This window comes from Aotus nancymaae, unplaced genomic scaffold (genome assembly GCF_030222135.1).
Source record: "Aotus nancymaae isolate 86718 unplaced genomic scaffold, 86718_ANA_hifiasm-v0.15.2.pri h1tg000008l, whole genome shotgun sequence".
NCBI lineage: Eukaryota > Metazoa > Chordata > Mammalia > Primates > Aotidae > Aotus > Aotus nancymaae.
This window is the reverse complement of record NW_026988419.1, coordinates 703,663-717,330: the sequence shown is the minus strand read 5'-3', so window position 1 is coordinate 717,330 and position 13,668 is coordinate 703,663. Positions and strand designations below refer to the sequence as shown.

Below are 13,668 nucleotides of genomic sequence, written 5' to 3'. Positions count from 1 at the left end.
CCTTATCTAACCTGCCCCAGGTGCAGCCTTATTGCCATTTTACACATAAGGAGTTAGAGGCAGAGAAAGGTTAAGTCCCTGCTGTTAAGGGAAGAGATGACATGGAAACGTATGAATATAATATATACAATACAAGCAGCATGGAGAGGCTATTTGCAGAGGAGGGAGCTATTAATTGTGAGACTGTTGGCCGGGGGAGACTAGCGTCTGCAGCAGTTGGTAGATGGAGGTGATGTTTGCTTGGAGGATCATGTACCTAGAGCAGCGAGTGTTGGTAGGAGAGGGAGAAGGGAGGGAGATAATGTTAGTCTGGGGAGGAATCAACGGCCGGGGAGGGTAGAAAGTTAGGCAGGGGCTAGGGTATGGTGTTTTATGGCATATTAAAGAATTTGGGGCTGGGTGTGGTGGCTCAAGCCTGTAATCCCAGCTACTCAGGAGGCTGAGACAGGAGAATTGCCTGAACCCAGGAGGCGGAGGTTGCGGTGAGCCGAGATCGCGCCATTGCACTCCAGCCTGGGTAACAAGAGTGAAACTCCGTCTCAAAAAAAAAAAAAGAATTTGGACATTTTTCTGAAGGTGAAGAAAAATGTCACGGGTCTTTGTGCAGGTATATGGCGCAGTCTTAGCTGGTTACTCTGTTAGCAATATGCTAACCTGAATGATCACTTCCAAAATCAGTGTGATCCAGTCGCTGGTCATCTCTTACTGTTGGCTGTTGTTGGCTTTGTGCCTGCTTTTTTGATGTTGCAGAATGAGAGGGGAACCAGGATGTGTTACACAGTTTAACATACACACTGGCATATCAGAGAGAGCAAAAAGGTCAGTGTCACCATGGGCCATGGTGCAGTACTGGTTAGCTATTGCCTGTGTGCCGGGGAAGGAGTGATAAAGGAAAAAATAAGAAACCTATGCAAAGTTTAAAGGAGGTGTCCGTTTGATAGAGAGCTAGCTGACAAGTTTCTCCTATTTCAATGTATTTGAAAATTCTGCCATTGTTTTAGAATCTACTTTTTTTTTGTGATTTTTTTTGCAGGCTTTGCATTCTGTTCTGTGGATCTGTCTTTGTATTTTGGTTTTTACTACCAAATGACTTTGATTACTGAAGTTTTTTTAAAAAAATTATTTTAACATCTGTTGTACAAGTTTCCCTCGTTATTCTTATTCAGAACTTTCCTGGCTGTTCTTGTATATTTAATTGTACAGAGGAGCCTCAGGCTTAACTTCTGAATGCTTTCTCTTTCTCCTTCCCCCGAAAATTCTTGTGAATTTTATTGTGATGATGTTAGCTTTGTAGAATCATTTAAGAGAATTTGGCATCTTACTATCTGGAAGCAATGGTATGATTTTCATCTATTCAGACATATATAATTTCCCAGTAAAGTTTTATGGTCTTTTTCATATGGATCCGGAAGATTTCTTGTTAATTTATCTCCACACACTTATAGTGGGTGAAAAAAACAGTAAGGTACTTTTTCTATTATGTTTTCTCAGTGACTACTTTTTGGTATATAGGAAGGATACTAAAGTTTTTTTATTTATTCTGGAACAAGTCTCCTTACTAAATTATCTTCTTTTTTCTTTTTATCATGTCATAGAAAGTTCCTTCTCTTTTTTGTTTATTAAGCTCCTTTCTCTTTCTCTCTTTTTTTTTCATAATCAGTAAAGGTTGTTATACGTTGCCAGAAGACTTTCTAGCAGCTATTGAAATGCTATGTTTCCTTTTGATCTAGTATTATGATGCATTGTACAAATGATGAATGATATAAATGTTCTTAATATTTAGCCAGCCTATCCCGTGGTCACGGTGTATTATTCTTTTGACGTACTTCTGGACTTCATTTACATACAAAGCTATCTGAATTCTAAATGTCTGTTCCCTCTTAGTAGTATTTCCACTCTCGGTGAGTTTCTGAACTGCTGTCCCTCTCTCCCTTCCTCCTCCTCTGCTGCTCAGCTGAAGGTGCTCAGTTTCAGGAGATGGACCTCAGCTGTCATTGCAAATCTCCAGCCAGCTGGGTGTTTGCCAGGGACAGGACGCCAAGGGCACAAGAGAGCACTGGAGATGCACAAAGGGAAAATTGCAGAATTCTCTCAGGGACGACAACAGATGGCCACTGGTTGTCAAGGAGACTTCAAGAACCATCTGAGTTGGGGCGGGTGAGACCCTGGGCACGAGAGATGGTTTCTAAGCCACTCCAATGCTTGCTATGCTGAGGGGGTGTGCATGTGCTGGCCCAGAAAGTCCTTTACTGCAGAGTTCAGTCTCTCCTTTACAGAGTTCAAAAACAATGACTACGGAATATAAACACTGTTTTAGGAAAGCAGGTGGAAGCATCGCTCCATTTAGGAGCTCCCCCCTGGAGAACCCTCATGTCTATTTGGCTGAGGCCCGGACTGACTTGAGAGAAAAAGAACATTTTGGAAGCTGCTGCCGTCCGGGTAAGGTGGACCTCGGTGTATAAATAAACCTCAGCCTAGCCGATCATGAATATGCATTATTTATGCAAAGCAGCTTTTGGGTATTAATGTCCAGTTATCAGCTGGCTCACTCATGCCCCCCTGGGATGCCTATAAGGGTTCTTGCTGTTTGTCTGGGAAAGCATTGCTGCTCACTGGATCCACCTTTGCCCTTGAGGTACAGAGGAATCTGCCCTTCCAGCAGGAGGGCCTGTGTAGTCAACCCGGTTATCCTGAGGAACAAATGATCGGTGACATACGAGGCAGAGCTCTTTAAAGCAGAGAATAATATAAACACAAAGCCTTATTCATGGGCACTGGCATGCGTGCACTGTAGCTCGGGGATCGCAGATTTTCTCTGTAAGGGCCAGCTAGGGTCTTTGGTCAGCTATGTCGAAAGAAGCAGTATTCAGCAATGCTGTAACCACCCATACCACCCTGCTTTGTAAAAGCCATTCTTATCTCACGGGCTGTACAAAAACAGGTGGGGGGCTTGGCCCCCAAGTTGCAGTGTTCTAATCCCTACTTTGGATGATCTAGAAGATATGTATTTCCTTGACTCTGAGTGCCTACATTTTGGTATATAGGAAGGATATTAAAGTTTTCCTTATTTATTCTGGAACAAGTCTCCTCATTAAATTATCTTTCTCTTTTTTTTGCACTTAAGCCATGGTGCAATAAATCTCTTCTTACTTGGACTCTTCTGGGCTGCGTTTCCACGCTGAGCTCTCTGAGGAAGAGGGGAGGCCCACTTGCCAGAGAGAACGCCTTCCCTTGCTCTGAGCATCCTGGAAGCTTCCCCTTTCCATAGGACTTATGACCTCCTTTTGAATAATACCTCGGAAAACAACATCAATGCGTGAAAATGGACGCAATTATTGTGATTTTTTTCTTAGCTGTTAGAGTTTTGGGAAGTCAGTATAATCCATTTTTAACTAGATATATAGTCAAAGTTTTCTGTTTATTTTTTTGAAATAGAGCATTTATTTCTTTTTTTGAAATACAACATTGCTTAAAACGTTTTCACGTTCATCGCTTCTTATTTTTAGGTTAAATTTCCAAAATTCTAAGATTTCAAGTTGCTTCCAGGGACAATATTTTGAACGGTAATAGTTGTTCTGGCCCACATCATAAACTGTGATTTCTGGCAAGTTCTTAGCCTGGACTTCTCTAATCTGGGGCTGTTGCAGGCACACCTGTCTCGTTGCAGCAGCAGAAGCATGCAGTGCATTTTGTAGGCAACAGAACCAGCTGGGGACTAGGGAGGGTGGATAATGATGCTTGGTATTAGCCTCAAAGCAACCTGACCTACATTTGGAAGGAATGCCAGGCTGGCTGCTAGATTTGATCTGCTGCACTACAATACATCCCAGTCGTGGCTGCTTTTCACCTAAGCAATCTACCACTCAGGGTCGATGTGAGGATCAGTCAAGTAACCATTTTACATGCCTAGTATAGGAGCTTACGTATAGGAGATGTTCAATAAACATGATAAAAACAAGATCTCACCCTGTTCAAGAGGCACTTGCTACAAGTCTGCCTTACACAGGATCCAGGCCCTAGTGTAGATTGCAGAGGTGTCCCATTCATCATTAAACACCAAAATAAACAAAGCTAAACTTTAAGCAAAGCCATAACCATGGTGTTATGCATAGGGTTCTGATATTTTATAGTGTTTTGCGTAGGTGTCTGATTTTTTTTAGCTTAAGATATTTAAGTTTAATGTAATAAAATGTAATGTATTAAGGTGCAAGAATGAGGCCTCACAACATATGTAATCGATTTTTCTTCCTGGTCTTCTCATTGAGGATGTTCCCCAGAATTTGGAGAATTTAATGCTCCTCCCATCAGGATTTGCTTATAGCCTTCAGATGGTTCATTGCAGCTTCTTTGGCTCTTGAAGGGATGATTTGATATTAGCAATAAAAATGTCTGGGGTGGTTGAACTTCACAAATTGTTAATATACTTTGTAGTTACCTAAAATGCTAAGCTAGCAAGGAGCCCAATAAAAATCTTTTGGAATGAAGCACATCTCAAACCCCTTTTTGAAACAGAGCATCGCTTAAAACATTTTCCGCTCCCCTCTGTGAGGTGGTATCGTGTAGCAGTGAAGCAAGTAGACGTGGGGCTGGATCGCGGAGTCCAAATCCTGGATTCAACGCTTCCTAACTGGGGGACTCAGACAATGTACTTACTTTTGTTGTGTCTTCATTTTGTGATCTGTTCATTAGATGATCATAGACATTTTAGATAATAGACATACATCAGAGAGTTGTCTGTAGACTAAGACAATTAATTTAAGCCAACTGCTTAAAACAGTGCTATATAATAAATGTTAGCTATTTTATAGTTTGGGTTTAATTTGTAACAGAAAAATCATTGGTATTATCAGTTTTGGAGTAGGACACAAAATAAACATTTTAATAATTATGGAAGTAATTCATACTCATTGCGCCATGCTGGAAAGCAAATGGAAAAGAAGGAATAGACAGCACCCAAGATGTGAGGCCCGAGGTGACCATCGTATATGGCTGATCTGTTTCTCTTTGTGAATTGAGATTTGCGTAGTGAAGCCATATTGTAAGTACAAGTTTGAGCCTAATTATTTACATATAACATATATGATAAGCATTGCCCCAAAGTCTAATAATTATTCATAATTTTAATAGCTGCATAATGTAATCATATTGATTAACCGTAATGTGTGACACATTTTCTTAGTGATGAATGTTTAGTTTCTTTCTTTCTCTTGGAGTAGGGGTGGGAGCAGCTGTTACCTACGGTGCTAGTGGCCAACAGACACACATATATATATATATTCATTTACATATGTGTTTTTTCTTAGTATTTCCTTATTCTTAGGGTAAACTCCCAGGAGTAAAGTCACTGGGTCAAAGGGATGAGCATTCTCAAGGCTCTTGATAAACACTAACAAGCTGCTTTCTTGCCAGGCTGTGTACACTTAGACATGGATGACGGCCGCCATGCTAGTCCTGAGTGTTGATATTTTGGGCCACTTTGTATCTAACATCGTAAGAAATGAACAACAACAAAAAAAGAATCATTGAAAGATCTTGAAATAAAATGATGTTAAAGTTTGTTGAGCACTTTTTTTGTGATTAAAAAAAACCCCACCAAAAGCCAGACATACTTTTGGCCCAGCACAAATTGAAGATCACTTTCACTTGCTGCTGAGTTGTTCTGGCTCTTGTATCAGTCTGGATTCTTCTCTCCTGTCTGGACTTAAGCTATTGCAGTAATAGCTTAATACCACTATTGCCATACTTGGCCATTTAGCGATGAGGCATGCGGAATGCTAAGTCTTGGCCTTCTCTCTTCCCTCGCCAGCTACACGGTGGGCACCGTCCAGGAGAACAATGACCAGGTCTGGAAGTTCCAGAGGTACTTCCTGGTGCAGGAGTACTGCAGCCGCCTCAATATCCCCTTCCCCTTTGTCGTCTTCGCTTACTTCTACATGGTGGTGAAGAAGTGCTTCAAGTGTTGCTGCAAGGAGAAAAACGTGGAGTCTTCTGTCTGCTGTGAGTGGTTTATCCATGTGTGCTTGGGATCAGAAGCAGTGATTAATTTCAGGGAAGGATGCCTGGTCTGTGTCTCAACAGGAAGGAATTATTCAGTTATTTCACTGTTCACATCTGTACATCTGTAAAGATCAGGCATCAGGCCAACCAATGAATTGCTCTAGAGAAACTGTAGATAAAGAAAGCCTGTAGATCTGCTGGGATATTCTGATTTGTGGGGAGTGAATGGCTTTTGGACAAATGATGTAATAATAATGTAAATAGTATGTTGAACAGGCAGAATTCACGGGATAGGGTCCAATCAGGACTTTGTTTTTGCTTTTCCTTGTTCCCATGAAATTCATTCTCTAGGAACCTTTAAACCTGATTCCAGGAGGGTTTGTGACTCTGCTTACGAACAAAAAATCTTACAATTGTTTTACTTGAGAAAACATTATCTCAGTTTAGAAATAGGAATGTGCATTTCGGTGTATTAACCAGCCTATTAATTGCTATTCAGAGGTGAGACGCCCTCCTCCTTACCCCTCCCAGCTGGTGGAGCTGCCAGGAAGGGTGGGCAGTGGGCTGTTCCCTCTCCTGGTGCCTCCCTTCTCTCTTTGGGGACTGACTCTCGCAGCTGGAGCACAGAGAGACAGGATGGGAAGGGGAGCTGAAAGCCCCTTCTTAGCGATGCTGTTCTGGGCTTCTCCGTGTCCCCTAGCCTGGCACATGTTTGAAACTGATCCTCGATTGTGTGGGCACAAAAGGGTTCTTCAGAGAGCCCCTGGCTGTCCCCTCTGACACCAACTCCTAGGACTTGGCTATGCTTTCTCTGATGGCTGCCTCCACGCCAGCCTCTGGTTTCCAGAGGTCCACCCCACACATCCCACATACTAACCTCTTCAGGAAGGCAGGTGTCAACCCATCCACACATTGGACTGTGGATCATTCTCTCTCTTGTGTGGTCACCTACCTTCTTAGCCCTCACAAACTGGAGCACCCAGCTGCTTCTCCCTACCCCAGAAGTGGAGCAGCTGTCAGCCATATGTCCTTCGAATGAAGGGAACCGGCACCCAGCTGTCTTCCTGGGCCTGTAGGAACCCACACCAGGCTTGCATTTCTCCCAGAGCCAATAAGCCAGACAGTCTTTCTGGCTCCCAGTTATACCTCAACCAGATTAAGCATGCAGGGAGGAAGAGGCCTGTTTTTATTTGTTTGGCTGTTTGGACACAAAAGAGAAGATAGAATGGGCACCCTGGGCATTTTTCCTCACCCCTTAACCTCAGACCTAACCCAAGGATCCATCTCTGGGGTGGGGAGGCAGCTCTGGGGCCAGCTCCTCCATCAGTCACAGTGCCAGGGCCCACAGGACCTCAGGGGCTCCTGAACATCTTCAAATTTTCTTTAAAAACCAGAAGAAAAACATGAGCTTTTAGATTAAAGAAAGTGTTCTCATATTTATTAATGTATTTGTTTTATACCAACTAAGTCATAAAATATTTTTAATATACTTTTCTGAAGGAAGGGATGCAGGATGGCAAATGTGCCTAGCGCCTAGGGTGACCATCTCATTATGGTCTGCCCAGGGCTTCCTCATCTTAGTACTGAGAGTCCTGCATCCTGGTATCCAGTTAGGGTGAGCAGCCTGCACCCATCCAGTTAGGGTGCCAGCTTGTGCCCATCCAGTTAGGGTGAGCAGCCTGTGCCCATCCAGCTAGGGTGCCAGCTTGTGCCCATCCAGTTAGGGTGAGCAGCCTGTGCCCATCCAGTTAGGGTGAGCAGCCTGCACCCATCCAGCTAGGGTGCCAGCTTGTGCCCATCCAGTTAGGGTGAGCAGCCTGTGCCCATCCAGTTAGGGTGAGCAGCCTGCGCCCATCCAGTTAGGGTGCCAGCTTGTGCCCATCCAGTTCGGGTGCCAGCTTATGCCCATCCAGTTAGTGTGAGCAGCTTGTGCTCATTTTCCCAGGACCATCCCAATTGTAACAGAAATGTCTGTCTTCTGGGAACCTCCTTGGTTTCAGGGAGTGCTGGTCACCCTTCTAGTCTTAACGAGGCCCTGTGTGCTGACAAGTGTTGTAGAGTTAATGACTCAGGTTGGACCACGCTTTGGTACCTTCACAATTTTCATTTTCAGTTTCCATCTTATGAAAAAAAAAAAAGGAGGGCCATTTTGGGTCTCTAAGTGGATCAGTTATATATTATTGTCACTTTGAAACTTGGTGACCTGAAACATCCACCATTTATTTGCCCATAATCCAGTGGGTCCCTCCTGGGGCAAGGTAGGGCAGGGTTGTACTGGGCTGGCTGCCTGTGCTCCTTGAAGAGGAGCTAGTTGGGACTGCAGGTGCCTGCCACCATGCCTGCCTAATTTTTGTATTTTTAGTACAGATGGAGTTTCACTATGTTGGCCAGGTTGGTCTTGAACTCCTGACCTCGTGATCCACCGCCTCAGCCTCCCAAAGTGCTATGTGGATGTTTTAAAAATGCATAAACCTGGCTCCAGAAAATAACCTTTGTCAATTTGGGATTGAAATGGGTTCCTTGATATTTATAAATTATTCAGTTATCTTGTTACCATAGGGGAGGAAAAATATCTTTTTCTCTACCCATCTTAGGCTCACGGCTGAGTTCCTATAGCAAAAGACAGAGTAACAAGAGGAAAGCACAGAAATTTATTATAAGTTTTATGTGACATAGGAGCCTTCATAAGGAAAGGAAGATCCAAAGAAACAACTTTTTTTTTTTAAATGGAGTCTTGCTTTGTCTCCCAGGCTGAGTGCAGTGGTGCAATCTTGGCTCACTGAATCCTCTGCCTCCTGAGTTCAAGTGATTTCCCTGCCTCAGCCTCCCGAGTAGCTGGGATTACAGGTGTGCACCAACATGCCAGGCTAATTTTTGTATTTTTAGTAGAGACAGGGTTTCCCCTTGTTGGCCAGGCTGGTCTCAAACTCCTGACTTCAAGTGATCTGCCCACCTCAGCCTCCCGAAATTCTGGGATTACAGGCATTAGCTACTGTTCCCAGCCAAATTTGAGCATTTTTAATAGTAGGTTTATTGAAGAGTGGAGGGTTGTGGAGAAATAGGATAGGGCAAACAGAGTATGATCCCACGGTAATAAACTGGGAAACTTAGTAAGGCCCATGGATTCACATTTCTTTCTGCATCCCTGTGTCTCTGGAGATGAGGACACTATTTTCCTCTGGGTATAAGGGGGGTGCCTCTCACATAACGGTCCTATGACCTGCTGTAGGGGAAAGTCAGAAAATTTTTCCTAGATGATATGACCTGCTTCAGGGGAGAGGGTCAGGGAAAAGCCAGATCAGAGAAACCTTCCTGATTCTATGCTTTTCTCCAATTCTTTCAGTTTAAAATATTCAATATGCCATGGTGCCATATTTTGGGGTAGTGTGTCCTAAACCCTATCATCACTTAACCAATAAAAAGCTCTCATAAAATGTCTAAGTAGGGGAATAAAAGAGAGGAACATCACTGAGTTCTGATATATTTCAAAAGCAAAAGCCTACCAACCTCATTTCCTGCCACAGTCCACTTTGGCAGAGTTTTGTAAAACACACCCCACACTACCCACAGATCTAAATTGGAAAAGTGAGCGAGCACAAGGATGGGTGGAAATTGTGCATAGGCAAGAAAATCACAGCATGAAAAAGAGCATCTCCCCCTCCCCACCCCTTGGCACCTATAAAAATAAATAGTGTAAAAGCAGTCTTCTTGCAGGAGGGGGTCAGTCCTGCACAAATATGAACTCTCAGTTCTGGGGATGCAGACATGAACAAAGGCACATGGGCTGGGCTTGAGGACCATGATTCAGTGGGAGTTGGTCCAGAGGTGAGGTAGGTAACTTCACAGAGAGCCTGCGATGCAGGGAGTGAGAGGGCCTGGGAGAGTTGGTTCAACAAATGCATGCCAAGAGCCTACCACATGATAGTGGGCCCTGTGGATATGGTGCTAAATAAGATAGAAGCTATCTGTGCCCTCGAACAGGGCTCATCATCTGGGGTAGTGGGGAGCAGAGAATGAAAGTCAAAAAGTCTTAATTAAAAGGTATGGGAGACAGTAATTTTAGGGAATGTGCAGGGAGTTGTGATGGCCACATAGAGGACATTTAAACCCTTGACTAGAGTGCATCAGGGAAGATTTATGGAGGAAGGGAGTACTCAAGCTGAGACCCAAAAGATGAATTGGAATTAGACAGGCAAAGGGACAGAGGCTGAGATGGTGCCACAGAGCGAGGAGTGGGTGGAGGGAGGAGGGAGTTAAGAGAGGAAGGAGGACAGGAGAGAGGAGTCAGATGAACGTAAGGCTTGGGCTGTATCCTACAGCCAAGTTTTGGCTCCATACAGTCCTCCTCCTCCCTCACCCTGCCCCCAGCCCACCAAGTTACAATGTGCCATCCTGAATCCCAGAGGAAGGAAAAAATGCAGACAAGAGACATGACAGTACAAGAAATGGTGACATGAATCATGAAACATGCCTCATGATACCTCTTTGATGATTGGACTTGTTTCCCTCAAGGCAGAAGTGAGCAAAGAAACTCCCAGGGCCGGTTTGGGGAGACTTGCAGATCACCACGTGGAATTAGGCTTCTCAGATCCTGGTGCTCACTCCTGTGACTCAAGGGAAGATGCTGGAGAAGGGAAGGTGGTCAGATGTGACCCCCTAAAACTGGAACACTACTGAAAAAAGAAAAGTCACTGTTATATAGGAAATTTGGAGTCAAGGGCAATTTGGAAGTGGAAAATCTAAGGGCGAATTCAGTACACGTGACTAAAGGAATAGGGTTAGGTGGTTCTCTCTGCTTTTTGAATCCTCTTTCTGCTGTTCACAGGCGTTGTGTCTTCCAGTGGCTGCTGGACAGGTGTCGCCCTCTGTTTTCATCCGCAGGGTATTTGATAAAATGGTCACTGACTGCCACCACTGGATTCATGTTCCACAGGGGGCTGATGATGCCTGTGCCTTTAGTGTAATCTCAAATATTTTGAAGATTCAGAAAGTAAAAATATAAATTTTGCTAACCTAGACACTCCTAGGTAATTGGTGGCAATTAAGAAACGTTTAACTTGCCAAGAACCATCTTTTTTTGTGGGATTCTTTACTTAGAAATGGAAACTAAGTACTCATAAATACTACTTTAAATATTGTTCATAACATATTTCTGTGCTCTCCCTATAGCTATGAGCCCTAAAGTCTGGCTTTCAGAATATAAATGTATTCACAACCCCCAACTCCTGTCACACCTTAAAGAATCATCGTAGTCAACTCTTTTAACAGCATTATTTTAAGATGTTAAATGTCACTTTGGGGATGTCATTAACGATCACACATGCATAATTGCTGTTCTTAATGAAGAAAGTGTTTTGACAATTTGGATAAGTTGCTGTCTTTCTTCCCATCGTTTTGCCTTGAAAGACAAAGTGAGTTGATTCTAACTAAAAGCATGAAAGTCTTTATATCAGGCGTAGGGTTTGGAAGTTCAGATCTGGAATTTGACTGTACTCAAAAATGGCACCAAGTACTAGAAACACGTAATGACATGCCTCAGGACTCTCTTTGGTTCTGTCTTGAAGCCATGTCATGGCTGGTGGCTACAGGACCTGGAAGAAGGCTTAGGGGGCCATTCTGTGCCTTCATGTAACAGAAGCCCTACAAGCATCATACTTCTTTCTGAATGATTCAGGGAAAAAACAAATAATGGATAAAATTTGCAGTGAGGAAGATTTTGATTCAGTAAAAAGAACAATGTCTAACAGTGTGGGCTGTCTGGAAATGAGATTAATTGCTCTGTGGAATTAGTTAACTGCCCATCACTAGTGGGATTCAGGTTGGAGATGTGTGGGAGGAGGGGCTGAGGCTGTGTGGGATAAAGGTCCATTCTCCAGAGATACACTGTACTCGGTCCAGGATCAGGGTAATCAGGAAATTCAGTGTCTAAGTAAGGACAAATCAGTACTCCAGATTAGGGATGGGGTTGAGAAGGCAGGACAAAATTCATTACTTTCCCCTAAAACTTATTTAATGATTAAGCACAATATGAACATACCTTTTATGGAAGCAAATCCCCCAATTTAGCCAGCAAATGAAAAGGGGCTTCAGCTCAGGGAAGCCACCATATAAATCAGATGTGAATGAATGAACTGAGACCTGTCTCCCAAGTGGGCCCCTGGGAGGGTGGCAATCTCATAATAATCAGAGAAACGGTGTGACTGTTGACATTATCCCTCTTCAAACAGTTTTTATTCTCGGGAAGAAACGAAGAAACAGCGAGATTAGGAGATGGCAGAAGGTCAGGATCTTTCTCCACCCTCAGATGGTGTGGTGGTAATGGGACAGAGAGAGCCAAGAGCCCCACTTACTAACTGCAGACTCTCTGGGGTGCCTGGTCACTGCCTGCTCATTTGCTTCTCCTCCTTGGAGATGACTAATGCCTGAAACCACAGCACTTGGCAGTTGCCAGAGCCTCTAGTTGGCAACTCATTTCCTAAATGTACTTTGCTTTGCTTCCAAACGATGGGGACGTCATGGGTTTAATTTTGACATTGTTCTTCTTTGGAGAAAAAATGTAGGATTTTTCAAATGACTTTCAGAAAAATAGAATCCAAAGTTTCACTTTTGGTACTTTTTTGGTGACATCTTCAAGTAATAAAAAAGCATACTATCCATTAATTGCTTTTTCATAGACTGTATTATTTTTGTATGATTCAGAAAGCAACCTGTATTCATAATAGGGTATTTGGAAAATATAGAAAAGCACAAATAAAGATTAAGAGCATGTAATATACATGTAACCCACCATCCAGAGGTAAATATCGTCAACACACTGGTGTTTATTCTATCATTCTTGTGTGGGTGTATAGTAATTGGATTGCTCTATGCACACACATTCATAATCTAACTTGTTTGTTTAACTAATAATACATTGCAAACTCTTTCCATATCCACAAATAACAATCTAATCTATATGACAACCTTCGACTGTGGAGTAACATTTCAGCTTATGGATGCACCATAATTAATCAGCTCCTTATTAAACATGTAGATTGCTTTTGTTAGCATATAATGTTATAAGAGTTGTATGCATTCGTTTTTGAGCACATTAACACTTTTTTCCTTTGAGTTATTTCTAAAGAGAGATTTCTAAATAAAGGGTATGCACCTCTGAAGGCTTTGTATATTGCCTGTTCTCCCTCCTCCACCTTCTGGTCCCCCATTACCCTAAGGCAGCAACAACTGATAGATTTTCCCTGTGGTATGGGGGGCCTGTTCTCTACGTTCTTGCCAACACAAGATATAATCATTATTTTACTGCTAATTTTCCAGTATGGTTAGTGAAAATGCTATGTCATCATTTCAATCAGCATTTCTTTGACTGTTACAGAGCTTGGTCATTTTTTATTTATTTATTTTTTTTGGTCATTTGTCACCCTTGCTCTCTGTCTGTGTCCAGGAGTGTCTACCCTTTCCATGCTGATTTTTAAGCACTCCTTTTGAACTCCCTCATCGATTTTGTTTGAAGAAAAGACATGGAAACATCTTTGTTGGGAAAAATACGATTCAAAAAATTAGTTAAGAATTATTTTGTAAAGTGAATAACCAAACTTAAAAATAAATCCATATTTGCTATGTAGAATTTGCTTAAATCTAGGGTAGGCATGGTGTCTTAAGCCTGTAATCCCA

General features: G+C 42.8%; 1 protein-coding gene across 3 annotated transcripts in view; it reads left to right on the top strand.

The window, feature by feature from the left end:
• Positions 1-13,668, top strand: part of TRPM8 (transient receptor potential cation channel subfamily M member 8) — a 101,015-nt gene that overhangs the window by 74,453 nt on the left and 12,894 nt on the right. For all 3 annotated transcript variants that reach the window (XM_012434212.2, XM_064372865.1, XM_012434214.2), the window contains one exon: positions 5,807-5,997. In XM_012434212.2, the coding sequence (XP_012289635.2) occupies positions 5,807-5,997 (191 nt within the window). The remainder of the gene's footprint in view (positions 1-5,806; positions 5,998-13,668) is intronic.